Source organism: Oncorhynchus gorbuscha, linkage group LG14 (genome assembly GCF_021184085.1).
Source record: "Oncorhynchus gorbuscha isolate QuinsamMale2020 ecotype Even-year linkage group LG14, OgorEven_v1.0, whole genome shotgun sequence".
NCBI lineage: Eukaryota > Metazoa > Chordata > Actinopteri > Salmoniformes > Salmonidae > Oncorhynchus > Oncorhynchus gorbuscha.
In genome coordinates this window covers 50208252-50233681 of record NC_060186.1, presented here as the reverse complement: position 1 = coordinate 50233681, position 25430 = coordinate 50208252, and the positions used below count along the sequence as shown (strand labels likewise).

The window sequence follows — 25430 nt, the reverse complement described above, 5'->3', positions numbered from 1 at the left end:
ATCTGTTTTTGATGTTAAATATCAAACACCCATTGATTCTCTGAGGTAAATCTTTGTTGACCTTTGTGGTTGCCTTTTGGCGACATCAACCAAATCCTTTTTAATGTGGCTTTTGGGAAGAAAAACAAACAAAAGGTCTGTCTGTTCATCTTCTAATCTGTCGACTTCTTCAAAGAGATCATGAGAATGTTCACATCCATGTGACAGTCAACTGTTCATAAAAACATATCTAGGGGGGGGGGGGGGGGGCATTTCATGCATGCAGGCAGTCACACACAGTCACACAGACACCAGTAATTACGCTGAACAAAAATATAAATGCAACATGTAAAGTGCCGGTCCCATGTTTCATGAGCTGAAATAAAAGATTCCAGAAATGTTCCATATGCACAAATCTGTTTACATCCCTGTTAGTGAGCATTTTGTTCTTTTAGGTGCTGAGGAGTATTTCTGTCTGTAAGAAAGCCGTTTTGTGGGGGAAAACTCATTCTGATTTGCTGGACCTGGATCCCAAATGGGTGGGCCTATGCCCTACCAGCCCCACCCATGGCTACGCCCCTGCCCAGTCATGTGAAATCCATAGAATAGACTGATTGATTTTAATTGACTGATTTCCTTATATGAACAAGTGCGGCTTGGCAGGGTCATGTTTAGGAGGACGCATGGCTCTCGACCTTCACCTCTACCGAGTCCGTAGGGAAATTGCAGCGATGGGAAAAGACTAACTACCAATTGGATTTCACAAAAAAATCAAGGCAAAGAGTGGCTATTTGAAGAATCTCATATAAAATATATTTTGATTTGTTTAACACTTTTTTTTTGTTACTACATGATTCCTTATGAGTTATTTCATAGTGTTGATGTCTTCACTATTATTCTACAGTGTAGAAAATAGTAAAAAATAAAAACCCTTGAATGAGTAGGTGTTCTGAAGCTTTTGACCGGTAGTGTATGTTTAAATCAGTGATTTTGTTATTTCAGAAGGAATTGGCCATATATAGACCCATAATACTGAATTAGTGTGGATCTGGTTTATATTAGTGTTGGGACTCGGTCAAAGGTGTAGAGCTGAGGTGCAGGGATAGATCTGGTTTACAGTTTGAGTGTTCAGGCTTCAACACATTTAGACCTGGCTTAGTTGAGTTCAAGCATAGGTGCAGACTTTGTAAGTATGTAAATTGCATCTGAAGTACAGGTGTAGACCTGGTTTGTATGAATAGTATGTCTGAAATGCAGAAGTACACCTATTTCTATGACACATGGGGCTGACATGTAGCAGTAGACTTTTTGTTTTTCAATATTGGGTTAGACTTGCAGGTGTACACCAGGTCTGTAAAGAATATTGGGTTAGACTTGCATGTGTACACCTGGTCTGTAAGAATATTGGGTTAGACTTGCAGGTGTATACCTGGACTGTAAGAATATTGGGTTAGACTTGCAGGTGTACACCTGGTCTGTAAGAATATTGGGTTAGACTTGCAGGTGTACACCTGGTCTGTAAGAATATTGGGTTAGACTTGCAGGTGTACACCTGGTCTGTAAGAATATTGGGTTAGACTTGCAGGTGTATACCTGGCCTGTAAAGAATATTGGGTTAGACTTGCAGGTGTATACCTGGACTGTAAGAATATTGGGTTAGACTTGCAGGTGTACACCTGGACTGTAAGAATATTGGGTTAGACTTGCAGGTGTATACCTGGTCTGTAAGAATATTGGGTTAGACTTGCAGGTGTACACCTGGTCTGTAAGAATATTGGGTTAGACTTGCAGGTGTATACCTGGCCTGTAAAGAATATTGGGTTAGACTTGCAGGTGTATACCTGGACTGTAAGAATATTGGGTTAGACTTGCAGGTGTACACCTGGACTGTAAGAATATTGGGTTAGACTTGCAGGTGTACACCAGATCTGTAAAGAATATTGGGTTAGACTTGCATGTGTACACCTGGTCTGTAAGAATATTGGGTTAGACTTGCAGGTGTATACCTGGACTGTAAGAATATTGGGTTAGACTTGCAGGTGTACACCTGGTCTGTAAAGAATATTGGGTTAGACTTGCAGGTGTACACCAGGTCTGTAAAGAATATTGGGTTAGACTTGCAGGTATACACCTGGACTGTAAACAATATTGGGTTAGACTTGCAGGTGTATACCTGGTCTGTAATAATATTGGGTTAGACTTGCAGGTGTACACCTGGTCTGTAAGAATATTGGGGCTGAAGTACAAGTGTCGACCAGGTTTGTATGAATGTTTGGGCACTGGGGTAGACCTGTTTTATATGAGAACCCATGTATTGATCTGGTTTATATGTGTCATGGGGTGGAGATACACAAGGCTCAATTCAGGCAATGGGTCTGGATGGACCTCTATTGCCCATTAAATTCCTTTCTGGCAATAATTTTGTGGTAGTAAATTATTAGCGTGTACAGGTTAAAGTCGTAGGACTAAGATATGCAAATGACAGGGTTGGGATGTACAGCGACTAGCTGGATAGGTTACTGTTGGTGACGTGGGGAATACAGGCCTAATGAAAGTGGGTAACATGGCTGAGATAGGCAAGTAACATGGATGAGGTGTATTGGCAAAGCAACTACTCTATGAGTAACAAATATGGCATTTGGGGCTAGAATATGGGTACTTGATTGTATCAATATTAGGGTATTTGTCACACCCTGACCATAGTAAGCTGTTTATTCTCTGTGTTGGTTGGGGTGGGATAGTGACTTGGGTGAATTTGTATTTCTATGGTGGCCTGATATGGTTCCCAATCAGAGGCAGCTGTTTATTGTTGTCTCTGATTGGTGATCATATTTAGGTAGCCATTTCCTCATTTATGTTTGTGGGATCTTGTCTACAGTTAGTTGCCTGTGTGCACACAAGTAGCGTCACGGTTCGTTTGTGCTTTATTATTTTGTTTGGTGAGTTTTTCAATGTTTTAAATATGTGGAACTCTACGCACGCTGCGCCTTGGTCTACTCATTATGACGATCGTAACAGTATTGGCATGTGGGTGTTAGGTTTTGGACAAGGGGGTAACAGGGCTGGTTTGTGTGGGTAAGTGAGGGTAGCAGTAAGATTGGCAGTTTGCCCCTAGCGGTTAGAGGTCAATGGTTTGACTCCCCGAGCCGACAAGGTGAAAAATGTGCTCTTGAGCAAGATACAACTATGGATGACCCTATAAAAACAACATATTTCACTGCACCTATCTGGTGTACGTGTCAATAACAAAAACACTTTTTAAGAGGTGTATATAGATATTGCGGCTGAGAAAAATAGCTAATTGTTTGTTTATTTTATTATAGGCAAAGCACAGAATGTTCCCATCGGTCACAATTGTGACCAAGAATAAAACTATTTTAAAAAAAGATACTTTTCAGTAAAAAAATGTTTTAAACAATCTGGATTACAAGTTAGGGTTACTAGTGGTATAACATTGCATAGTGGCGTGCCTGAGAAACAATGTGGGAACAAATGGGTTAACGGTAATTGTATGACATCGAAGTGTGAAAATATTTGAGGAAAAAACTAATGCATCCTTCATTTGCATAGACAGGTCAGTCCAACGATTTCCCTGAAAAGCTTTGTCTTCATAGTCAGAGGGAAGTACATATTGTACATAATGTACTCTGCAGGTGGAGGACAGTAAAGCTTTAGTGTGTTATAAAGCAACATAGTTAGAGACCATTACAGCCACACTCCTTCCTGGTTGTTAATCATCATGAGGTAAAGTGACATTGCATGTGCATTCAATTAAATGTTGTATGAAGCTCTACACAAAAAAAGCTATCTGGCAATATATAAATCGTAATAAGTAAGTAGAAAAGTATGGATAAAGTACAAAGTAAAAAATAAACTCTCAAAAATATGTTAGTTACAATCACAGTGCTAAAGCAGTTAAGTGTTTCAGATGAGTTTTAAAAAATTCCTTCATTTGATTTGGCAATTTTTCCACATACGGTAAACATAAACAAATTGCCATTATGAATAGCTATACCACTCTTTAGTAGTGTGTCCCCCAAAACCCAATGTAAATGCCCAATAGGTTATTCTTCCATGTTGATCACTAGGCTCCAGTTGTTCTGTAGTTCAATCAGATCACTCTCACCCTCACACTCCTCTGACTGCCTCACCACCACAGAGGGTAAGATCTCCACCTGCTCTAACTCCCTGTTCATCTCCACCTCTGGAATAGGCTTGGAGAGCAGAGGGATCTGGAGAATCCCTGTTGTAGGGCTCCAGTCAACACAGTTACCGCCAGATCCATCCTCTTCCTCAGACTCCTGTGGAAACAGCGTATGCCTCTGGGTTCTGTACAGGTTGACCTGGGATAGCCGCAGGGGCTGAGTACCCCTCCTGTTAGACTGTGTCTCGTAATCTGAGGGGTAACTTTGGGGATCTTCAGCCTTGTCTTCCCAAAAGTCCACCTCAGGGGTCTCTCTGACTGAGAAGTGCTGCGGTGCGTAGGGACCCACCCGATCAGGCTCTTTGTAACTCATGCTCTCCTCCCCCATCTTTAGACCAGACAGCAGTGGAATTCCAAAGAGCCCTTTCTCCACAGGCCCCTGTGAACATGGTGCAGATCTCTGTGCTATGTGCGTATTGACCTGGCTGAGATGCAGCTGCAGGGTTTCCTCACTGCGAGATGCCTCACTTTCCCTCATTTCCGGAATCTTTGGGGACGCTCCAATGAAGCCGTATTCTAGGGGCTCTGGTTGGGCCTCCCTGAAGTCATCTTCCCATGATCCCTCCTTACAATCCTCTCTGCCAGGGGCTTGCTGGGCAGCGTAGGGTAGTATGGGCTCCCCCTCTGAATGTTGGATGAGGGCAAGGATAGTGTTGGGATTTATGGGCATCATCTCCATGGGCTTGGCCATGTTGACCAGTACCAAGTTCACTGTCACAGCTTGCTCAGGACAGAAGGTCCGCGGTGGGTTCGGAATGTCCGATATTTCCTAAAACAGGAAAAAAGTGGACATGCAGTTTAGTAAACTGCACTTCATAGCCATTGTTGAAGTCTTCTATTGGTCACATAAGTCACACAATTCTTACCAGGAAAGGGGGGCGTTTCTGTTTATTACCACAGACAAAGTGGTAGACAAGGCATCCGACCAGGATCAGCATGAAGAGGCAGATGACTGATGGGACAACGGCTCCCAGCAACATCAGTAGCAGCTGGCCATAAAAGGGATCTGTAAAGACAGTGGTGAGGTAGAGGTAAAATAAGACAGATCTATACAGTACACAGCAGTTATAGGAAAGGGAAAACCCATAGGATAAAGCTGAGAAGACAAACCCACACTCACTCACTAGCACACGCACATACAGACACACACAAACATCCCTTGAAACATCAACATAATTCCTTCTCTAACAGGAAGAGAAAATACACCCTGGGAAAACACCTCAAGTTGTCTCATTCCTCAAGTCCTCTCGATTGTTTTGTCGTGCTGTACCAAAACCTGTTGAGTAGACTTATCCTGACAGATAGAAAAGAACTAGGTCATTGGAGCAAGATTAAATCGAGTCTTATCTTACCCTTTGAGGTTGTTAGGCACTGCCATTCAGATGCATGACAAGCAAAAAGAAGTGATAGGACCTGGGCCTTAGCAGAGAAACAATACTGGGTTTCAAAGGCAAGCAGCCTATATTCAAAGGATCTGTTTTCCACAGTGAAGTGTTGCTGAAAGACAAAATGTATACAGAAAGTTAAAATACACAATATAAAACTAACAATCATAATTAATCTTAGCTAAATATATAATACAAAAAATATATAATTGTAGATCACAATCTATTAATGCAGCAACTTTCACTGATTAAAGTCCCTGTAGACAGTCCTACATATTATGTCATTTAATTCTTTACAGAGAGTTACAGTAACCTAAGTAACACCGACCGTTTTGTTGCTTGTGTTGTCGTACACAGACAGGTTGTAAGTCATCTGAGGGTAGAATTTCAACAAGGAGTACTCTTTTGTCATATTCCCAGTCTTCCATCTCATTGGACCCTTCAGCTTAACGGTAACACTATTCTCTTTCACCACAAGTTTGACAAGTGGAGGTCCAAAGGTTGCTGTTTGAGAAAGGTATAAAACATGTCCTATCATATGTGGCCTGACACATTCTCCGATTGAGTGTTTCACTTTGGCTCCTCTTTCATAGATAAGGAAAATGATCTTTGAACAGGATCTCAACTTACTGTCAGCTTTGGGTTCGAAACTCTTTTCTGTGAGTGTCCATTTGGAGGATCCATTTTTGCCCAAAGCCTTGACTCTAGCAAAGTAGACTTCATCCAGGTCAGTTGTCTCGTTGGATAGATCACACCAGGTCTGAGGGATGTCTCTGCACTTCTTCTTCACCCTCCAGCGCACCCGTCTCGCTCCACCATCCATGCGGTCACCATAGCTAGGAGACAACAAATTAACACATAATGAGATGTGTCCTTAAATCCATGGATCATGGACATTTATTTACAAGTAGTTCATGGAAAGCTCAGTCTCTCGTGACAAAACCGAGTAGCTGATTTGGTTCTGGGTGCCGAGATCGTGATAAAGGCTAAAGTGTCCTCACATTGCATATTCCACTGTGTAGTTGGTGTCATTTGGTGCGTCTTTCCCAGGATGCCACTTTACAATGTTCCTCAGGTTCATGGAGTTGAAGTGTACTCCTTCGGGACGCGCTACAGAGGTAACGTCTGAGACCACTAGGAAAGGAGGAAGAGCAGAAAGCAGATGATCAAGGTCATTTCAAAATGACTGCTGGAGCATCAGTCCTTAAACAGTAAACAGTTCTAAAATAATATAATTATATTATAGAGAAATAAAGAGAGCGATTTAGACCCTTCTTTTGGAGACTGAAAATATATATTTGTTTTATAGAACAGGATGTTGTGATGAAATTTGAACAATAAAAGATTTCATAAACCCTCAAAAAGACACCCTGCTTTTCCTCTGACTGTACGAGACCACATCTTTGTTTCCTGTGTGATTCAGAATACCACACGATCACGTAATTCAAGGACATCTCCTGATTAGATAAAAGAAAATGAACCCTGTTCAGTGCATCATAAATGTCATTGAGCGCTGTTTTTCTGTATGCATGCCAACAACCTTTTTGAAATAGCTTTGATCAATGCCTTGAGTATCAACTTATCATGAAATGTAACACGTTTCTCTCCCATTTCAACTCCCTATCTACATCTGCTGGGTATGCTGATGGAGAATACATTTAGTGTGAGGTTCCACATCAAGCACAAGTAAAGTGAGTGAAAACAAAAGTAAACCAAAGTAAATGCCACCCACATAACGATGAACGTGTTTGGGTGAGTTCCAAAGTAACAAAAAAGTATTGCATTGGTTAAACATGCTTAAAATGTATTTTTAAGGGAGAAAGGGGGAAACTAATTGAACAATGACAAGCTGAACAATGATAGCTGAACTATTCCTGTAGCTTGACAGTAGCAAATGATACATTGTAGTTGCAAAATATTGAGTATACTGTCTATAGGGCATAAAACCAAGCCAACGGTGTTCTCAAAAACATTGCCAGGTGATATGTGATCAACTGGACTGCACAGCAGTAGTAAACATTTTCTTAAATTGATTATGAGCTGCAAATGAAAATTAAGCCTACCTGCGGTCCATAGAGAAATAATGTAGAGATATTTGACCATTCTTTCCCGTAGAATTGTTGGTAAATAGTTTATAACATTGTCATAACAAAAGTGTTGACACCTTTAAAAGGAGAATTGAGCTCATGGACATTTCAACCGATAGGCTAAAGTAAATTATTCAGTTCTAGGATCTCGTTCTTCCACATCGCTTCCATGTTGTTCACGCAGAGTGGTAATTCTTATCTGATATACCTTACACTGGCCAGGTCGCTTAGTCAAGTGACGTGGGCGGAGTTATTTACTGTAAGATATTAGGAATTCGGAACACTAGCACATGTGCACATGGGGAAATAAACTAGGCCTAGACGTTAGTGTTTTTCCATATATTTTTAAACCCAGGTTATGGGATGATAATTTTTGTGATTTGATGTGATTCAATGTTTTAACATTTAAAGTATGGATATGAAAAACACTTGTTCTGGTAGGGAACATCTGTCAGATTTGTGTAAAATGTTGTAATAACTTAAACATATTTGTTTGTGTTGGGTCACCATAGCATAGCACTTTTGACCACCCCACAACATTCTTGAGATGGCAGTGCAGTGATTAATGTACTTGTATAGGCCACATTGCAAATATTTCCATGTTTGAAGACTTGTTTGACTGGTGTGAATAGTTTATTTAATTGTCATAGATCACCACCTTGTGGCATAAATGCCAACTCTCCACTTGAGGTTATTGATGACGTTGACGTTTTACATTATGATTTTGCATAAGCACGTTTACTTAGTTTAAACTGATCTAGACATGTTAAATGTATCAGTATGATTAATAGTTTCATTTTAGATATACCACAGACCATTGAAACGTAGATCGTATTGTTTTATTAAACGAAATGGCACCACAGACATGGAACAATGTACTGTGTCATATCGGTTTGTTTTTAAGGCTGCACCAACTTCCGGTTAACAAACGTTAGCCTTATAGCTGTAGAAACCATCCATAATCATTGAATGGAGCAAAGTGTATATGTGATTTCTGACATGAATTGGTAAATTGTAGTGTTCATCGTTGAAGCATGGCGATTTCAATGGAAACCCAGCTCCAGAGTATATTCGAGGATGTAGTGGTATGTGCATTCTGTATCAGACAGCTAACTTTAGATAGCCAGCTGACGTTAGCCACTTACCTTTTGTTAGCAGCTAACGTTACTGGTTTAGCTAGCTAGCTTTTTTGCTAATTCACTTATGGCCGAATAGTTTTTGGTTAGCCACATTTTACAACAATCTCAGCATGCATTCCACTTAGCCTAATATTTGCTGCCTCATGTTGATCAAGCTAATGATACATGTTAATAGCAATGCCAAAACCCGCTAGCTAACTTTATACAACATTTCTACTTTAGCTATACAACGTTAGCCTATGACAACAGGGGTGTAATCATTATGCTGATTCTGTAGCAAAACCCGAAAACGAGAGGTTATATTTGACAGTCAGGTAGGTCCCTCCCCGTTTAGTTCCGTTTGGCTCTTAAACGGCAAACGGTTTCCGTAATGAATACATCCTTAGATCGTGCACGTTTTGTCAGGTCATTAACTCTATATGTGATAGCTAGCTAATTTGTCGAGTGTAACATTCTAACCATTACTCCATTGATTGTCTATTCACTGAATGCATCATTTTCTTTTTCAGAAAACAGAAGTTATTGAGGAAGCCTTTGCAGGGTATGACTTCTGAAGCAGACTTGTTTTGTGAAGACATAGCTAGGCCAGATGTGCACTGTCTGCATCCCAGTTAAAGATTAAGTACAGTATAAAAAACACTTCAGTGTCATACAATTTGTTGTAGTACTTGTGGAGGGGTTATGTTTTCATAGTTGTCTTTAATGACTTCGCATTTGTCTTCTCAGCATGTTTATGGACACACCTGAGGATGAGAGAACAAAACTTATCAGTTGTCTAGGTGCCTTTCGTCAGTATTGGAGCACTCTTCCTCCGGTGAGAGAGATGCCCAAGATTTGACACATGCAGCATCAAACATCATTCAAACCTTATACATTGCACTTGTTTCTGTAATTCCTCAGTAGTAACAAGAAAGTTTGCTGCTTTTTTTCAGGATTCCCATGACCAGTGTGTGCAGTGGATTGTCCGATTCATTCATGGCCAGCACAGCCCCAAACGGATCTCTTTTCTCTACGACTGCCTCGCCATGGCAGTGGAAACCAGTCTGTTACCTCCCAGGTAAGGATGTGTTTTTCTCTGTGAGATAATGACTAGTGTTGTGTATTGTGCTGCGGACAGACAAATTAAATGTCATGTTTTCTCAGGATGGTGTGTCAGGCTCTCATAAGCTCAGATAACCTGGAGTGGGAGCGGACACAGTTATGGGCCTTGACTTTTCGACTCATACGAAAGATCATCGGTGGTGTGGATTACAAGGTAAGAAACAATGCACTTGGAGAGGCGCTGTTGAAAGCCAAGGATGTACAACGTGTTGCCCTATAGCTCCTGAGTTTAGTGACCAACTTTATATATTTAACCTTGCAAAATTGTATATATTTTTGTTTGGCCAGGAGTCTGAAGAGACCCGTAAACAATTCAGATCAAGTTTGAGAATTTTAAGTTTGTAATGTCGTCGACACGGAAAAAAACGAAGTCTGCAAGAGCAGGCCACAGCAAGCCCGCGCCCTCTCCTGATTCGCCACCGGACGCTGCTAATGCCGGCCCCACGGAAACCCTGACTGTGGAGATGCTACAATCCGTGATAGGCACCCTCAAAACCGATATTTTCGGCAAAATTGACTCTCTCTCTACCAATCTCAGGTCAGAGATATCAATGGTCAAAGACGAGCTTAAAAAATCTATTGAGAGTTTAACGTTGCAGAATAAGCTCGACGCACACGGAGTGGCCTTATCGGATTTGGAACGAGATGCTGCAGACCACAGCACTCGCATTAGCGAGCTAGAGGCTAACGTTGGCTCACTGACAACTAAGGTGGCATACCTCGACAATAGATGCAAAGATATGGAAAGTAGAATGCGGAGGAACAACATTCGTCTACTGGGAATACCGGAGGGAGTGCAGGGCCCAAGACCAACGGAGTTCATAGCCCAGCTGCTTCAGGAGCTGCTCGGTCTGGAGGAGAACTCACTGCTAGACCGGGCCCACCGCACTCTGCGTAGCCGACCACGGGATGGAGAACCCCCGCGACCATTAGTCATCAGGGTGCCTTTCTTTCACGTTCGCAATGACACACTGAGGAGATCGGGAGAAGCATCGCTTGTTGTACCGCATGGTGTGGAACAAATGGTTGGTTAGCTGATATTGTTAGCAGCCCGAATGGTTTGCTATCGACGCCAATTTTGCTGGGTTCATCGACATTTGAATGTCATTATCTTTTTCATTTAAAAAATTCTAACCCAGGTTGCCGCCTCTTTCAATATCTGGCTGTTTTCATGGTTCAGTCGTAGTTTTACCATCTGTATTGCTGTTAAACCGCTCTTAACCGAGGCTAGTTTTCCTTAAGACTCTGTTGGGGGCCAATCTATGTATGTTTGGCTTACTCTAGTTAAATGGTCACAAATCCCAGGTAGCACAGGGTAACAGTTATCATGCTTTGCTCAACTTTTTTCTATTTAGGGTTTTGCTTGCATCTCAGTTGGGGAGATGCTTCTGGAAGGGGTTTTAACCTCTTTATTTGTATATAGTTTTTATGTCTTTTGTGCCTTGTCGTTTGTCTTTGTTTTTTTGGAATGGAAATACCTTTTTTTACACTCTAAATAAATTCTGCTGTGGCTCCAAATTCATGGCTTGGATAAGACTTATGTACTCATCCCCTCAAGCCTCTGTCAGGACTAATAACACTCAGACTGCTTCGCTTTGCATCGCTCGACACGCCAGGGTTGCCCTTTAAGTCCCTTACCTTTTGCCCTCGCCATAGAACCACTTGCAATAACACTTCGCTCCAACCCCCTCATCAAAGGTATAGTCGGATATGGACATGAACACAAACTGTCTTTATATGCAGATTTATTATTATACACATCCAACCTTTCTGTTCCTGCTGCCCTTGCCTCTTTCGCATCCTTCGGTCACTTATCAGGGTATAAACTGAATCTCGGTAAAAGCCAGTTGATGCCACTGAATATGGCAGAAAAAAAATCCTTTACATAATTTGCCATTTAAAATTGCTCACAGTAGTTTTATTTATCTCGGGGTACATGTCACAATCAGATTTCTTTTTAAAAATCAAGCCAACTTTGTTCCTCTTTTAACCCGTACGAAGGACGATTTGGAACGCTGGTCTTTGCTACAACTCTCCTTAGTCGCAATAATTAATTCTATTAAAATGATTACTCTCCCTAAATTCTTCTATCAGTTCCTTCTGATTTTTCTTCCCAATACATTTTTCAAAAAGATCGACTGCCTAATTACTACCATTTTATATGGGACAAAAAGGCCCCAGGATGCGATAACAGCTTTTGCAGAGGCCCAAACCAGACAACAGTCTAGCTCACCCGGATTTCAGAATCTATTATGAACCTTAGGATCATTCACTACTGGTTGCAGAGCAGAGAGATATTCCCACCCCCAATTTGGCTAGAGATGGAGGCTGCCTCGTCTATACCGGCATCATTGTCTTACCTTGCTCACTCCTCCGTTACAGGCCTCCTCCTTCACCAAAAAATATGTCAAAACATTCACTTTCAAATAACCTCTTTGGCTCCGGTAGCCTCAAACCCAGATTTTCCTGGTGCTTTCTCAACGTGGTCTCGTCTCGGCATTAGAAGATAGAGATCTGTATATTAACAATACATTTAATACGTTTGAACAATTATCAGCTAAATTTGGTCTCCCCATCAATTTATTTTAGGTTCTTACAAGTCCGGAGTTAATCCACAGCATAGATCCAGGATTCCTCACCCTTCCTGGTGAAACCCAGTTTGACACATTTGTTATCCCACTTCCCACTCTGAAAGGCACCGTGTCAATAATCTATAGTCAAATTCTCACTACAAGTTATCTCATTAAACAATATTAAATCCTCATTGGAGGAGGAACAGGGTGAGGAAATATCTAATGAACTATGGGACGGGGCACTCAAAAGGGTTACATAGCTCTTTTATTTGCGCTCGACACGGCCTCATTCGATGCAAACTCATTCATAGGGTCCACTGGACCAAAGCAAGATTATCCAACATTTACACGGATGTGAACCCAAATTGTGTATGACGTAATCTGTCTCCTGCTAGTCATGTACACATGTTTTGGTGTTGCCCATCTCGTTGGTTTCTGGAAAGACATTTTTAACACACTCTCGGAATTAAGCGGCACACAGATCGAGCCAGACCCTTTTATTGCACTATTTGGGGTTTCCTTGCCCACAATACAATTGACCAAAATGAATAAGGATGAAATTGCCTTTGTCACTTTGTTAGCGAGACAGTTAATTTTACTTAGATGGAAATCATCTGCAGCCCCTTCTCATGCTCTTTGCATTAAATCTGTTTTGAATTGCATAAAGTTGGAAAACATGTAACACACTCAATGGGTCTATAGACACATTCTATGCAATGTGGACTCCTTCTTATGTTAAACGAATACATTTCCCTGCAGTTCCAGAGTGATTTGTATATATACAACAGTGTAAATAGTTTTATTACATGTGTATTATAGGATATTCTCTACTAATTGACATGAATGATGTGCTTCATTGTGTTCCATCACAGGGAGTTAGAGATCTACTGAAGGCTCTGCTGGATAAGATTCAGACCATCCCCAACACTGTTAGCTCAGCTGTGGTCCAGCAGCTGCTAGCTGCACGAGAGGTACGCCTCCTTTCCAGCCATAGGCTTTTTCACAAGAGTTTGGGGATTTCCTGTTGAAATAACCTGCTGAAATGTTTGTATCTCCTCGCAGGTGGTGGAGTACATCCTCGACAGGAACGCGTGCCTCCTGCCTGCCTACTTTGCCATTACAGAGATCAGAAAACTCTATCCCGAGGGGATGTTGTCACACTGGGTATGTTTTTAACCAGGCTATGTTCATGTCATTTGTGTGGATGATGAATCGATTTGAACTGAGATACATAGCATCTGAGCTGGTCAGTCTTTCACGCTATCCTTCTCTTTTATTCTAGCTTCTGGGCAGTCTCATGTCAGATTTTGTTGACAGTTTTCGACCCACTGCAAGAATTAACTCCATCTGTGGTAAGGCCACCGTTTACACCTAACCTGCCTGGTATTGAGCAGTGAGATGCATATATTTATTTGGGACTATTGCTCAGAGACCTTTAAGTGACCTATCATATGTTTGACCTGTAGGGAGATGCAGCCTCCTTCCAGTGGTCAACAACTCTGGAGCTATCTGCAATTCCTGGAAGCTGGACCCCACCACATTACGATTCCCTCTCAGGGGCATGCTGCCCTTCGACAAGGTACTACTCCTAAACCTATCATACCTATCACCTCCATAGAAATCTTTTACCCAGACAGTGTAAAGCCTGTTTTTCAAAGCTTTTGTCAAAGGATGTGGGTGTTTCCCCCCCCCAGGACCTGTTTGAACCACAGACAGGGCTGCTGCGATATGTGCTGGAGCAGCCCTACTCTCGAGACATGGTCTGCAACATGTTAGGGCTCAACAAGCAGGTACTTCTCCTCTCCTGCCCTGTCAGCTCTCCCCTTCCTCCTCTACCTCCCCCCTTGCTCTTGGTAACACAGGTACAGTACACAAGCCAAGGACACTCCAGATGACCAGCCTATCACGTGAGGTGTCTTGTACTGTATTTAGTGCATCTGATTACCTGTAGAATCCAGATGAAGGCAAACAACAATGGTTTGCATTGCTTTGTTTCTATAAGGCCAGCCTCCAATCTATTCCCTGCCAATTCAGTGCTCTATGTTTAGCCCCAGCCCTGCTTGGCAGCTCAAATCAACAGTGTTTCAAGTTCTGTCTGACTCTGCCCCTTTGGCCCAGGGACACACAACAACGAGTATTGGTGTAAGGGAATACACCAGCTAATATGCCCCGTCACATTCGCTTGATGTGTCTCTTAGGAGTACTCCGGCTTTACTGACTGACAGGGGAACTTGGAGCTGGCCTCCTAGTCACTGTTTTGTCTTCTCCTTTTTTCTTCCTTTCTTTTTGTTCTGTCCTGTCTTGCCCATCCTCCAATGCTCTAGACCTTGAACATTGCTCAGGTATGTTCACAATCTTCCTGTTGTATTGTGACTAACCAGTTACTGGACGCAGCTTCCTAGCTACACTGATCACGTCTAGACAACCCGAAAAATGACAAATAAAGCATAACATAGGGCTTGAAATTACCTTAGAGGCCGATGTCCAAGAGCATGTGAAAGAGCTGATATGACAATGCATCACATTGACAGGATGTGCAAGGGTCTACAGTTCAGCTCCCCTTGTTGGCCACGAAGTGTGGTCCGTAGACGTCACATCTCATTGGAGTTTTAATGCTGTGGCTGTTGCTGTCTGTCAAGACATCTCTCAAAGCTGTTTTGTAAGAACATACTTTCCCACAGATGCGTTGTGTTCGGTCTTGGGTTTCAGAATTCCATCTCCCGTCCCAAGATCCTGTATACAAGTCCAGAAACACAGCAGCTTGACAATTATTTTGCTTCTCTGTCTTTCATAGATTATTCTACTTCAAATTTTCTATACATAGTTGGACACAATTGAAACTCACTTTCAACTGCCTGTACACTGTGGCAAAATTAGTTAAGTGATTTACTTAGATTCTCATTTTATGGTGGCTAACTCCACTGCCCCTGTAGTCTCCCTGCATTAGACTATGAATTCATTTTGTTGAATTCATTTTGCAATTCTAAGAATGTGCAGAACAGCATTGTAAAAGCTCTCGTGAGATCTCAAGGGAAAATGATTGTAGTAAAATGTGAACAAATTGTATCAATTGCCACCAATTGATACAATTGCAAAATTGATATTATTAGAATCTACTTTGGAGTGTTATATTATTGAATACACTAGTTCCTTCCCTATTCCAATGTCCTTGAATTTAGTAGCCTATATATATTTCTATATTCATTTTGAATGAAACCAAAGCATGTTACAAATCATTATTCATTTACAATTTCAAACATGCAACATTACCAAATCAGCAAAGAGGATCGGACATTTTCTGTTTGAAACTAGAGGTGTACGTACCTGAGAATGACATGTTAATTTCAAGCCCTGATCTGCTGCATGCCGGAATGTAGTATAGTCCTGTCTGTTTTCAACTGTGGTTCAGGTGTATCTTGACGTTTGCACTGCAAGAGTTTTCCATTTGAATGTTAACACTAGATAGGCTACGTTGTTTCAAGGTACTAGGTTGAAATGCACTCCGGGAATGTCCGGAATTGACCATGTCTTTGTTCCCATAGGAGCATGATCAAATGTTCAAATGTATCTTTTGCCATTGAGGTTACATTATTGGATTTTGACACATCCACCACAACAGGGATGATTTGGTTCAAAAGCTACTATGAATCGTGCTGACTGACTAATTACGTTGCTTTCACCATGACTTTTGGCAGACAATCTCCTGATTTTGAGTTGTTTTCCTAATGCAATGGCCTGAGCCTTACTAAAATTATCCTTATGTTTCAAAAGAATGATTTTCAAAAGAATGATTTACTTGGACCTATCTTTGGTCCTGGCCCTCTATCGGAACATTGTACTAAAAGGCTCAAAAGAACCTACTGTATACATAATTCCATCGAAGATGGCTATAACTCTTTCGTTTCCATAAACCAATTCCATTGGTTAGACACTCATCAGACCAGCCTTAATCCAGTAAAGAAACCCCCATCTCAGAAGAGCATGCGTTGTTCCACTGTCCCCCCCCCCACCCTTTGGAGATGATGCTACCCTCTGCTCACAGTGTGGTGTTGATGAATGGCAGTGTGTTCTATACCTGCATGTCACTTTCAGGGGGCAGCTGCAGTATATCAGAAAGAGAGGGTACTCTTTGGTGTCAGAACAGACTGGGTATATCGACGCTTGTTCTCAGTCTATCAGCATTGTTTTTCAGTAAACGTTTTGACCACAAGCCATTATTTATTCAGTGTAAGACTGATTGTAAATGTGCAGAGCACCACCTGTTGAGTAAATATTGTCTTAACAGGTGATTTACATTGGATAGATTACTGAAATGACTTTTATCAACGATGGCAAAAGTGACCAATGTGGTGATATAGTGCAGCTACTCTGGGATCTGGGCTTTCATTGGCAGTGGTGTAGTCTTCATGTCATGCTCTGTTTTGTGTGTGTTTGAGTCAGTGTGTACCCTCTGTGTGCCCGGGACAAGCTCTGTTTGTACCCAACATTTGAGACTCCCGTTTGAGCCAAGTGTCTAGAGTGATGTTGGTGTGAGACCATGTTTGGAGTGGAGTAAGAGGGAATGGAACTAAAATGAAGCATTCAATGAGGCTAGTCAAGGGCCCCATTTAAAAATATATATTTTTACTCAACTACATTTCTGAATCCACTGTGTGCTGATTTCACTTGTTTTGGTGAGGTATGGGCCAGTGCTGAATTCCCTGTGTGAGGTACATTTGACTTTTTTTTGTGAAAATGTTTACACACCCCTCTGACACCCGTCTCTTTGGGCTCCCCCAGCACAAGCAGCGCTGCCCGGTGCTCGAGGACCAGCTGGTGGACCTGGTGGTGTACGCCATGGAGCGCTCTGAGACCGAGGAGCAATTTGACGACGGCGGCACCAGCCAGCTCCTGTGGCAGCACCTCTCCAGCCAGCTCATTTTCTTTGTGCTCTTCCAGTTCGCCAGCTTCCCACACATGGTGCTCTCGCTTCACCAGAAGGTGAGGTGGTGTTGATTTTGAAACCGACACAAAACTTTCAGAGAAGTGGACACAGTCATTTGTCCTATTATCGTGAATGCTCTATTCTTGTTCTTGCTTCATTTTTACCATTGGCAATTTGAATTTGTTCTTTTGTTCCACACTGTTCGTCTGTGAGACAGAGAGACTGTTATACAGATCATGTCTAAAATGTCTGTCTTGTGTGCGTTGCTCCTCAGCTGGCCGGTCGAGGTCTGATCAAAGGCCGAGACCACCTCATGTGGGTCCTCCTCCAGTTCATATCTGGCAGCATTCAGAAGAACGCCCTGGCTGACTTTCTCCCTGTCATGAAGCTGTTCGATCTTCTCTACCCAGAGAAAGAGGTAGCCACTGTGTGTGTGTGTCTGTCGTTTCAGCTCCTCCATCTGTCAGAGCATCGCTGCAGGAACCAGGAGGCTCCACTCTGAACTGCATTGAGAGCTGCTGTCTCCAAGGGGACGCAATGAAGGAATCTGCAGCCCCATCTCACCCCAATTTACTTCTAGCCATGTCTTCCATTAGCATGCAAATACCGGATCTGTTTACTAACGCTGCACTAACAAAGAATCATGGCTTACTTGTCCCGCTTAGTCCAGAGCTAAGTGGATATTTATTAGCTTTCTGACCAATGATGATACAGCCAATTGTGAATGAATGAGTGAAGTATTTAGTGAAATAATACATTTTATTAGTGATACAACACATTTTACTAGTCAGGTGATACAACCATTTACTTGGTGTCTACATAATTTAGAAGATATTGATATAAATTGAATGTTTATTGAAAGTTTTATTGGTATGACTGGCGACATCGTGATGTGTGTGTGTGTGTCTCTACAGTGCATCCCGGTGCCAGACATCAGCAAGCCCCAGTCGACCCACGCCTTCGCCATGACTTGCATCTGGATCCACTTGAACCGCAAGGCTCAGAACGACAACTCCAAGCTGCAGATTCCTATCCCCCACTCCCTCAAGCTGCACCATGAGTAAGAGAATGTCTTAGTCAATCAAGTGTATTTTATAGAACCCTTTTTACATCCGCAAAGTGTCACAAAGTGCTGTACAGAAACCCAGCCTGAAACCCCAAACAGCAAGAAATGCAGGTGTAGAAGCACGGTGGCTAGGAAAAACTTCATAGAAAGGCAGGAACCTAGGAAGAAACCTAGAGAGGAACCAGGCTTTGAGGGGTGGCCAGTCCTCTTCTGGCTGTGCCGGGTGGAGATTATAAGAGTACATGGCCATTTAAGGCCAGATTGTTCTTGAAGACTTTCAAACGTTCATATATGACCAGCAGGGTAAAATAACAACCACAGTGGTCAACACCTCTGGAATAAATGTCAGTTGCCGAGCATTCAGTGGTCCAGGCAGCAGGTCCCACAGAAAAAGAGTGTCAAATCAGCAGTTCTACCTTTAGAGGCCAGTATGTACTTAACACCAGCTCTTGTCTGTCATGTTGTCTACTAGAACTCTCATAAGGAATCACTTGGGCAGCCAGTCGAAAAGTGTTTGTAGTCTGTAGCTCAGTTGGTAGAGCATGGCGCTTGTAACGCCAGGGTAGTGGGTTCGATCCCCGGGACCACCCATACGTAGAATGTATGCACACATAACTGTAAGTCGCTTTGGATAAAAGCGTCTGCTAAATGGCATATATTAGTCAGTGGTCAACAACTTGCAATATAACTCACAGATGCATGATTTGTGATGCCTTTGAGATAAAAAGCAATATCTCAAATCTAGGGTTCGATTGCATTTAAACTGCTTGCCTCCCCCTCCCTCCTACCCCCTATAATATTTCACCTGTCCTTGTGTGTTTAGGTTTCTCCAGCAGAGCCTGAGGAACAAGTCCCTGGGGATGACAGACTATAAGATCGCCTTGCTGTGTAATGCCTACTCCACTAACTCGGAGTGCTTCACTCTGCCCATGGGCGTGCTTGTGGAGACTATCTATGGCAACGGCAGCATGCGCATCACCCTGCCTGGCACCAACTGTACCGCATCAGGCTCCGTCACACCACTACCCATGAACCTCCTAGACTCCCTCACCGTCCACGCCAAGATGAGGTGGGCTATACACAGAGAGAATCTGTATATCTATAGTCCCTACAACGACTACTACTGCTCCTTTCAATGGTGCTGTCAGGATATCACAGCAACATCACCAGTAATACTTCATTTAGTTAGAGCTCTTACTAGGGGTTATTGAAGTAAGAATGGAGCATCCTCAGTCTTCCGAGGCATACATGAAAACTTGAGGATGCGTCCTATGAGGTTTTTAATTAAGTAATTTTAAAAAACCGCTTGAAATGCTGTGCTAAAAATAATCTACTTTAAAATGCATTATTTTAGACACCTGCCATGTTCTTTTTAAGGACACGCCATAATGCAATTTTATTCACATTTATATCCTGCCCTATTTAAAATTCAAGAAGGCTTGGAAAATTTGTTTTTTTATTTAAACGTCTAACATTTCAACTCTAGTCATCTTCCTTCGCTCTGGTTTAGTGTAGCCCAGGGTGTATGAAATGGCTCTGTGCTAAATTACAAAGAACAGATGAGTGTTTAAGCGTGGTGTCTCCTCCCTCATCTGTTGATCACTGTTGTATTCTCCCTGCTGTTAGTTGCCATTTACAATCGAAAGAATGGAGAGTGATAATGAGTTTAAACAGCATCCACCCATTTCAACCTAAAAGCTTTTTATTTTTTAAATTTGACTTTTTATACAGATGAGTGGGTTTTGTTTTTTTGAAAAGATGTTGTCGCTAATGAAAAATCATCTGCTCTAGCGGCTTTACAGTGGATTCAGTGCTTATTCATTTTACAATAAAGCCATCTGCAATTTCTGAGCCAATAAAGCCTTGAACATTTTTACTTGCATAAGCAGTATTCTGACAGTTTAGTGATCAAAGCATAATATATAAGGTGAAAACGGCATACGTTGGTCAAGTCTCATTCACATTTCCCCTGTACTTTTAAGCCTGATCCATAGCATCGCCACTCGGGTGATCAAGTTGGCCCACGCCAAGTCCAGCATTGCCCTGGCCCCAGCCCTGGTGGAGACCTACAGCAGACTGCTGGTCTACATGGAGATAGAATCTCTGGGCATCAAAGGATTCATCAGTAAGTCCTGCAAACTCTGAATCCCCTTACAGAGCTTATCAATCCCTGCCTGCATTTCTTTCCCAAAAGAGACCTGGTTCATGTTCCGAAAGGCACACCATAACAAAACCTGAACACAACCCTGGCCTGAGCAAGCAGCATGGCCAGATTAATTGTATTCCCAAATGCATCACAGATGTTCTAACTGCGACGACATGGTGTCTGTCTTGTTTTACCAGGCCAGCTCCTGCCCAACGTGTTCAAGTCCCACGCCTGGGGCATCCTTCACACTCTGCTGGAGATGTTCAGCTACCGTATGCACCACATCCAGCCCCACTACCGCGTCCAGCTGCTCAGCCACCTGCACTCGCTAGCCGCCGTGCCCCAGACCAACCAGAACCAGCTACACCTCTGGTCAGTAACTACAAGAGGAGGCACAGTCAGACACAATTTTTAGGGCCAGGTCCTGGTTGCATAGTAGAGTAATGGTTTTTCATCTGAAGCAATATGTTGATCCTGTTTTACTATCTCACAAAATAAATACGATTTATTTGACAAGATGATTAGTCAGTGACTCAGGCTGTCTCCGTGGTAACCAGATACTCTTTCTGCAGTACATGCTTTCAAACTACCATAAAACCCCTTGAAGTGTGCCCTTACGTAAGGTAATATTTTAGGAGCTCTATGCAATACTCTATTTCCCTTAGGTAAGAGAACATTATCATTCCTTAAGGGAAACACTTAAGATGTTTTATGCAACTGTAATCTGACCAGGAAACACTGAACACCCTAGGTGTAGTCATATACTGTAACTAGAGGCCTGAATATTTCCTGGTTAGGACATTTGACCAGTTAAAAACTCCTTCACCTACATGGTCAGCACCACAGGGGTTACAGGTCCTTGAGCTCCTGCGCAGGCAGTGATGGCTCATTACAATCACAGATACATAAGACCAGAAAGGATTTAGTACTAGTCTATACTCTGTGGTCAAGCCAGTGCAAGCCAAGGTGTTTATAAGAGGAATGATGTGCTATTGAGCGGACGTTATTCAATCATTGCCAATTTAATAAGAACGTTACATAGAAATGGGTCAGCGTTTTGCAAAGACGTAACTCTGTACATGACCACGAGCTTTCACTGAAATAAAAGTAACATTTTTTTTGTATTTCTGTTTCTGTGTCCTCAGTGTTGAGAGCACAGCGTTAAGGTTGATCACAGCGTTGGGGAGTTCTGAGGTTCAGCCTCAGTTCACCCGCTTCCTCAGTGACCCCAAAACGGTGCTGTCAGCTGAATCTGAGGAGCTCAACCGTGCCCTCATTCTGACTCTGGCCAGAGCCACCCACGTCACAGGTCTGCCTCTATCTAGATTACCAGTCAAAAGTGTGGACACACCTACTCATTCAATGATTTTTATTTATTTTTTTACTATTTTCTACATTGTAGAATAATAGTAAAGACAATAAAACTATGAAATAACACATAGAATTGTGTAATAACCCAAAGTGTTAAACAAATCAAAATATATTTTATATTTGAGCTTCTTCAAAGTAGCCACCCTTTGCCTTCAAACAAATTGTATTTGTCACATGCACCGAATACAACACCTTACAGTGAAATGCTCACTTACAAGCCCTGAACCAACAGGTGCAGTTCAAGAAATGGTTAAGAAAATATTTACTAAATGAAAAGTAACACAGTAGAATTACATAACAATAACGAAGGCTATATACAGGGGGCACCGGTACCGAGTAAATGTGTTGGGGTACAGGTTAGTCGAGGTAATTTGTACATGTAGGTAGGGGTAAGACTATGCATAGATGATAAACGGCGAGTAGCATGAGTGCAAAAACAAAGGGGGAGGGGTCAATGTTAATATACCGGGTGGCCATCTGATGATTAGTTCAGCAGTCTTATAGCTTGGGGGTAGAAGCTGCTAAGGAGCCCTTTGGACCTAGACTTGGCGCTCCAGTACCGCTTGCTGTGCGATAGCAGAGAGAACAGTCTGACTTGGGTGACTGGAGTTTTAGACAATTTTTTGGGGCCTTCCTCTGACACTGCCTGGTATATATGTCCTGGATGGACTACACTCTGTAGCACCTTACGGTCAGATACCGAGTAGTTGCCATAACAGGCGTTGATGCAACTGGTCAGGATGCTCTCGATGGTGCCGCTGTGGAACGTTTTGAGGATCTGGGAACCCATGCCAAATCTTTTCAGTCTCCTGAGGGGGAATAGGTGTTGTCGTGCCTGCTTCACGGCTGTCTTGGTGTGTTTGGACCATGGTAGTTTGTTGGTGATGTGGACACCAAGGAACTTGAAACTCTCGACCCGCTCCACTTCTGCTCCGTCGATGTATAATGGGGGCCTGTTTGGCTCTCCTTTTCCTGTAGTCCATGATCCTTTGTCTTGCTCACATTGAGGGAGAGGTTGTTGGACTGGCTCCACACGGACAGGTCCTTGATCTCCTCCCTATAGGCTGTCTCATCATTGTCGCTGATCAGGCCTACAGCTGTTGTCATCAGCAAACTTCATGATGATGTTGGAGTTGTGCTTGGCCACACAGTCGTGGGTGAACAGGGAGTACAGGAGGGGACTAAGCACGCACCCCTGAGGGGAACCCGTGTTGAGGATCAGAGTGGCAGATGTGTTGTTACCTACCCTTACCACCTCGGGGCTGCCCGTCAGGAAGTCCAGGATCCAGTTGCAGAGGGAGGTGTTTTAGTCCCATTGTCATTAGCTTAGTGATGAGCTTTGTGGGCACCATGGTGTTGAACGCTGAGCTGTAGTCAATGAATATCATGCTCACATAGGTGTTCCTTTTGTCCAGGTGGGAAAGGGCAGTATGGAGTGTTATTGAGATTGCGACATCTGTGGATCTGTTGGGCGGTATGTGAATTGGAGTGGGCCTAGGATTTCTGAGATGGTGTAGATGTGAGACATGACCAGCCTATCAAAGCACTTCATGTCTACTGAAGAGGGCTATGGGGCGGTAGTCATTTAGGCAGGTTACCTTCGCCTTCTTGGGCACATGGTGGTCTGCTTGAAACGTGGGTATTACAGACTTGGTCGGGAAGAGGTTGAAATGGTCTGTGAAGACACTTGCCAGTTCGTCCGCGCATGCTCTTATTACACGCTCTGGTAATCCGTCTGGCCCCGCGGCCTTGTCAATTTTGGCCTGTTTAAAGGTCTTGCTGACATTGGCTACGGAGAGCGTGATCACAAAGTCCTCCGGAACAGCTGGTGCTCTCATAAATGCTTCAGTGTTGCTTGCCTCGAAGCGAGCATAAAAGGCATTTAGCTTGTCTGGTAGGCTTGCGTCACTGGGCAGCTGGCGGCTAGGTTTCCCTTTTGTAATCCGTAATAGTTTGCAAGACCTGCCACATCCGACATTGTGCAAAGCTGTCATTCTTGGCATTCTCTCAACCAGCTTCATGAGGTAGTCACCTGGAATGCTTTCAATTAACAGGTGTGCCTTGTTAAAAGTTCATTTGTGGAATTTATTTCCTCGTTAATGTGTTTGTGACGAGGTAGATGTGGTATACAGAAGATAGCCCTATTTGGGAAAAGACCAAGTCCATATTATGGCAAGAACCGCTCATATAAGCAAAGAGAAACAACAGTCCATCATTACTTTTGACAAGGTCAGTCATTCCAGAAAATTTCAACTACTTTTAAAGTTTCTTCAAGTGCAGTCACAAAAACCATCAAGCGCTATGATGAAACTGGCTCTCATGAGGACCGCCAAGGGAAAGGAAGACTCAGAATTACCTCTGCTACAGAGGATAAGTTCATTAGAGTTAACTGCACCTCAGATTGCAGCCCACATACATTTTTCAGAATTCAAGTAACAGGCACGTCTCAACATCAACTGTTCAGAGGAGACTGCGTGAATCAGGCCTTCATGGTCAAATTGCTGCAAAGAAACCACTACTTAAGGACAACTGTAAGAAGAAGAGACTTGCTTGGGCCAAGAAACATGAGCAATGGACATTACACTGGTGGAAATCTGTCCGTTGGTCTGATGAGTCCAAATGTGAGTTTTTTTTGGTTCCAACCACCGTGTCTTTGTGAGACACAGAGTAGGTGAACGGATGATCTCCTCATGTGTGGTTCCCACCGTGAAGCATGGAGGAGGTGGTGTGGGGGTGCTTTGCTGATGACACTGTCTGTGATTTATTTAGAATTCAAGACTCACTTAACCAGCATGACTACCACAGCATTCTGCCACGATACGCCATACCATCTGGTATGCTCTTAGTGGGACTGTCATTTGATTTTCAACAGAACAATGGCCCAAAACACACCTCCAGGCTGTGTACGGGCTATTTCACCAAGTAGAGTGATGGAGTGCTGCATCAGATGACCTGGCCTCCACAATCACCTGACCTCAACCCAATTGAGATGGTTTGGAAGGAAAATCTACCCATGCTAGATTACGGAGATGTAATTTATAAATCAAATTTTATTGGTCACATACACATGATTAGCACGTGTAAGAATGCGAACAGCATTCTTACATGGGTATTATTTTTGTCCAGGTGGGATAGGGCAGTGTGATGACGATTGCAATTTATAGATCGGCAGGGTACTCTCGAGCGGCTAGGTGTTCTTTAGCATTCAGCCATCAGATATGCCACCAATGCTCCTTATAGGACACATCACTGCACTCTATACTCCCCTGTAAACTGGCCATCTCTGTATACCTGTCGCAAGACCCACTGGTTGATGTTTATTTATATAACCCTCTTAGGCCTCCCCCTATCTGAGATATTTACTGCAGCCCTCATCCTCCACATACTACACCTGTTCTGCCAGTCACATTCTGTTAAAGGTCCCCAAAGCTCACACATCCCTGGGTCTCTCGTCT

General features: G+C 42.8%; 2 protein-coding genes across 6 annotated transcripts in view; one reads left to right on the top strand and one right to left on the bottom strand.

The window, feature by feature from the left end:
• Window positions 1–3271: 3271 nt before the first annotated feature.
• Window positions 3272–7875, bottom strand: il20ra (interleukin 20 receptor, alpha). Of its 2 annotated transcripts, XM_046298318.1 has the most exons (8): window positions 7632–7875; window positions 6924–7025; window positions 6570–6702; window positions 6199–6404; window positions 5897–6072; window positions 5536–5680; window positions 5050–5189; window positions 3272–4952 (listed from the first exon to the last, which is right to left on the bottom strand). In XM_046298318.1, the coding sequence occupies exons 2-8, from the start codon at window positions 6967–6969 to the stop codon at window positions 4044–4046; spliced, it is 1755 nt and encodes a 584-aa protein (XP_046154274.1). In that variant the 5' UTR covers window positions 6970–7025; window positions 7632–7875; the 3' UTR covers window positions 3272–4043. The 2 variants fall into 2 exon arrangements, with proteins under 2 accessions (XP_046154274.1, XP_046154275.1); XM_046298319.1 differs by lacking the exon at window positions 6924–7025 and having other exon boundaries at window positions 7632–7874.
• A 649-nt stretch (window positions 7876–8524) lies between these two features.
• Window positions 8525–25430, top strand: part of med23 (mediator complex subunit 23) — a 29365-nt gene continuing 12459 nt past the window's right edge. Inside the window, exons 1-18 of one of the 4 annotated variants that reach the window (XM_046298314.1) lie at window positions 8525–8740; window positions 9304–9335; window positions 9521–9608; window positions 9727–9851; window positions 9938–10049; window positions 13341–13439; window positions 13531–13632; window positions 13751–13820; window positions 13935–14047; window positions 14163–14258; window positions 14793–14810; window positions 17248–17448; window positions 17667–17810; window positions 18307–18452; window positions 19282–19527; window positions 20441–20583; window positions 20802–20976; window positions 21750–21913. In XM_046298314.1, the coding sequence (XP_046154270.1) occupies window positions 8690–8740; window positions 9304–9335; window positions 9521–9608; window positions 9727–9851; window positions 9938–10049; window positions 13341–13439; window positions 13531–13632; window positions 13751–13820; window positions 13935–14047; window positions 14163–14258; window positions 14793–14810; window positions 17248–17448; window positions 17667–17810; window positions 18307–18452; window positions 19282–19527; window positions 20441–20583; window positions 20802–20976; window positions 21750–21913 (2125 nt within the window). In that variant the 5' untranslated portion in view covers window positions 8525–8689. The remainder of the gene's footprint in view (window positions 8741–9303; window positions 9336–9520; window positions 9609–9726; window positions 9852–9937; window positions 10050–13340; window positions 13440–13530; window positions 13633–13750; window positions 13821–13934; window positions 14048–14162; window positions 14259–14792; window positions 14811–17247; window positions 17449–17666; window positions 17811–18306; window positions 18453–19281; window positions 19528–20440; window positions 20584–20801; window positions 20977–21749; window positions 21914–25430) is intronic. The other 3 variants (XM_046298315.1, XM_046298316.1, XM_046298317.1) reach the window with 3 other exon arrangements.

What these genes read in the sequence shown, in the direction of transcription:
- il20ra (XM_046298318.1), bottom strand. Translation starts at nt 6,969, where the DNA reads ATGTGGTCTCGTACAGTCAGAGGAAAAGCAGGGTGTCTTTTTGAGG. An exon ending in AGCAGGGTGTCTTTTTGAGG is followed by an intron (nt 6,703 to 6,923) that starts GTTTATGAAATC and finishes CTCCTTTCCTAG; the next exon opens with TGGTCTCAGACGTTACCTCT. An exon ending in ACAACACAAGCAACAAAACG is followed by an intron (nt 5,681 to 5,896) that starts GTCGGTGTTACT and finishes TTTGTCTTTCAG; the next exon opens with CAACACTTCACTGTGGAAAA.